The 3,345-nt window shown below is 48.8% G+C and overlaps 1 protein-coding gene across 1 annotated transcript; it reads right to left on the minus strand.

Moving 5' to 3' along the window:
• On the minus strand, positions 1-1,521 carry LOC117926086. The gene has a single exon (XM_034845170.1). The coding sequence runs from the start codon at positions 1,519-1,521 to the stop codon at positions 1-3; it is 1,521 nt and encodes a 506-aa protein (XP_034701061.1).
• Between the last annotated feature and the right edge of the window lie 1,824 nt (positions 1,522-3,345).

Below are 3,345 nucleotides of genomic sequence, written 5' to 3' on the forward strand. Positions count from 1 at the left end.
CTATTGATCGCGTGCATGGGTGGATTCGGGGAGGGGTTCATTCTCCCGACTGGTTCCTGCTTCTCTTGCTATCTGGTAGCATTGGCGAGCGGCTAGTTGGCTGCCATATAGATTGATTTGCCCATCTTCAGTGAGAAAGCTTACCATCTGATGATATGTGGAGGGGATGGCTTTCATACAGTGTAGCCATGTGCGTCCCAAGATAACATTGAAGGGTGACAGATCTTGTACCACCGAGAATTGAACGTTGAGAGTGACTGGGCCAGTTTGGACTGGCAGCACGATGTCTCCCAACGAGATAGTTGATGCCCCGTTGAATCCGGATAAAATCCTTCCAGGGTTTTCGAGGCCGACTAAGTTGTGTCCCATGTGGCTTATGACTGATGCCTGCACCAGATCAGCTGAGCTTCCTGGGTCAATCAGGATGCGTCTTACGTCGAAGTTGTCTATCCCCAAGGATAGAATGAGGGCATCACGGTGCGGACGTAATATCCGCGTGGGGTCTACTGGAGGAAAAATGATTGTTCCGTCTATGGGGTGAGGGCCCCCTTCGGTTATCCCTGGCCGGATGGAATTGATACGCTCACGCACCATCGCTTCCCGTAACAACTTCTGCCTTTTTCGCTTGGAATTGAGCTCTTCATCCGACGGGCCTCCATTAATGTAGTTTATGACGGCTTTGGGGGCGGCTGGAGCCGTGGGGGCCCCAGAGTCGCGACCCCGGGAGGCATCCCCATCTCTAGCATCTGAACGGAGGTATTGCCTTAAATGACCCGCCTTTATAAGTCTTTCCACCAAATATTGGAGGCTTCTGCACGTCTCCGTTGTATGGCCATGCTCCTTATGGTAAGCACATTTTTTGCTATGATCTCTCCTGGATGGATCCGATCCGAGGGGTTTGGGCCACCTGAAATCGGACAAGTTCTGGATCATAGGGAGAAGCTTCTCATAAGTTATAGAGAGTGGTGTGAGAGGTGGCATCTCCGGGCGGCTTGGCCCCTCTTGCCTTCGATCGGATGGTCTTGGCCTGTCCGGAGGTTTAGTGCTTCCCTCTGTGCTACCCTTGGACGATTGTCCGGCAACCAATACTTGCTGGGTAGCTGCCCGTACGTCATCTTCGAGCATTGAGTATTTGTTTGCACGTCGAAACAAGTCGTCCATCGTCATGGGAGGCTTTTTAGCCAGTGACTCAAAAAATGGAGTGCCTGGGCAAATACATCGCTTGAAGATTTGTAGGACAGCGTCCATGCTGCAAGCTTCTACTTGCAGGACAGCCTGGCCAAATCGTTTCACGAACTCCCTCAAGGATTCATTGTCCTTCATTTTTATATTTTGCAAGGTGCTGATGTTTTGCTTATGTCTGGCGGAGCACAGGTATTGTCCCACGAAAGCTTCTGAAAGGTCTCTGAAGGTATCTACCGAGTTAGGAGGCAGGCGATGGAACCATGAGAGAGCCTGTCCTTGCAGACTGGCAGGGAATACTTTGCACAGCAGCGGGTCGTTGCCTATATCAAGGGTCATGAGCTGTCGATAGTGCATGATATGGTCGAAGGGGTCACTGCACCCATCGTATGTGGAGAACTTTGGTACGAGGAACCCCTTGGGGGTTCGTAATGGATGATATGAGAGCAGAAAGGTGTGGAGAGCATGTCATCCAGCCTTTTGCTAATGGAGCCCATGGGCGGCTCGCTCAGGAGATTTTTCCCAACGGTTCGTACCGCTTGGTGTGGTGGAACGTTCTGCATCATGGGGGTGACCAAGGGGTCACGATGCGAAAGAACATTCTGCGGTATGGGGGTGACCGTAGGACCATGGTGCACTCCCCTGTGGTGGTCATTGGTGGCTTGGGCCTGCCAACTTGCTGGGGACCCAGTCTCGCACGCATGGCGCCCGATAACTGGGATCTTCTGTCACGTCGTTTTTTTGACGAGAAGTGGGTGGAATCTGAGCTCTCCTCACGGGGAGCTCGAGGCATATGTGTGCGTGGCTCATGCGGCCTAGCGCTGCGTGTTTCAGGGATTGCTTCCGCTGTTCCAGGGTAAATTGACTCTAGATGAGGCCTTGAGTTGGCCACTTGGCCCCTGGAGTGCTGATGACGGGGAATTCCTGTCGACGATGCCTGGATACGTAATATCGCATTTTCTTCTCTTAACCTTGTCGTCTCCTGGAGGAGAGTTTGTAGTTGTCGCTCGCTTGCTAACTGCCTTCTTTCGATGGCGCGGCGCCATTCGGAATTATCTTCCTCTCCTCTGTCAGATGAATGGCTTCGGGAAGGCGTGGCCATTTTTGCCAGTTACCGAATCAGTGAAAAAAACTTCCCACAGACGGCGCCAATGTTGAGGCCTCGTATTCTCTGCAATCCACGTGATTACCAAGTGGATAAAAATACGATCTCAACGAATACACATTCCTGATTCAGCTGTTCCTGCAAAAGGCGTCCGGACGGGGTGTCCGGACACACCCTCCGATGGTTTTGTCAGCCATAGAAAGAGATAAAAGCAGATGGCACAGTTGGCCTTTTTTTAGGTATTGAGAAGCTTACCTTCTGCTTTGTGCGAAGGTTCATATATATACCATTTAGAAACTCTCTCTCTCCTCCATAAATGATGGAAGGCTTTTTGGTTTACCATGATTGCCACTAGATGGTGGCAGGGACATCCTTATCCTGCGAACGGCTGTCAGAGATCGTGGGAAGTGACCAGCTGTCACTTCTGTCTTTTCGCTCTGCAGGTATCGGAATATGATTTGTGACAGGATGTCAGAATGACGTAGTGAGGCACGCTTAGTTTGGCCAGTGATCCGGATGAACACATCCGGGTGGAATATGAAAGGTCGCCGGATGAATAATGGCGGTGGTCCGGATAGGGAAGCGCGCCACGTGTACTCTTGGGGAAATCCGGATGTGGATACTCCGGGTAGGGTCATGTGCCACGTGTCGTCAGGGGACGCGTGCCACGTGTCATCAGGGATGGGTCCCTACAATCATGAGTTCAGATATGAAGGTGACCAAGAAAGGGTAAGGCAGGGGTTGGCTCTAAGGATACTATTTTTCAAATTCAGATGTAAATCAATTATGATTTGGAAGTATCTTTGACAAACTTTTGGTGGAAATGGTTTTACGAGAATTTATTTTAAAAATAGATTAACAATTATAATAGATTTCAAATATTTTTAGTTACTTTTTATAGAGTGTTGTGAATAATAATTGTATTATATAAAAATATATAGTAATATTATAGAAAACAAATTGAGAAAACTGTCTGTCATATTTATTTTAACAGCAATTGAGAATTACTTTTAATAACTTTCGAAAAAATGATTTCAACACTTAACCAAAAAAATAAT

The sequence above is a fragment of the Vitis riparia genome, chromosome 12 (genome assembly GCF_004353265.1).
Source record: "Vitis riparia cultivar Riparia Gloire de Montpellier isolate 1030 chromosome 12, EGFV_Vit.rip_1.0, whole genome shotgun sequence".
Lineage (NCBI taxonomy): Eukaryota > Viridiplantae > Streptophyta > Magnoliopsida > Vitales > Vitaceae > Vitis > Vitis riparia.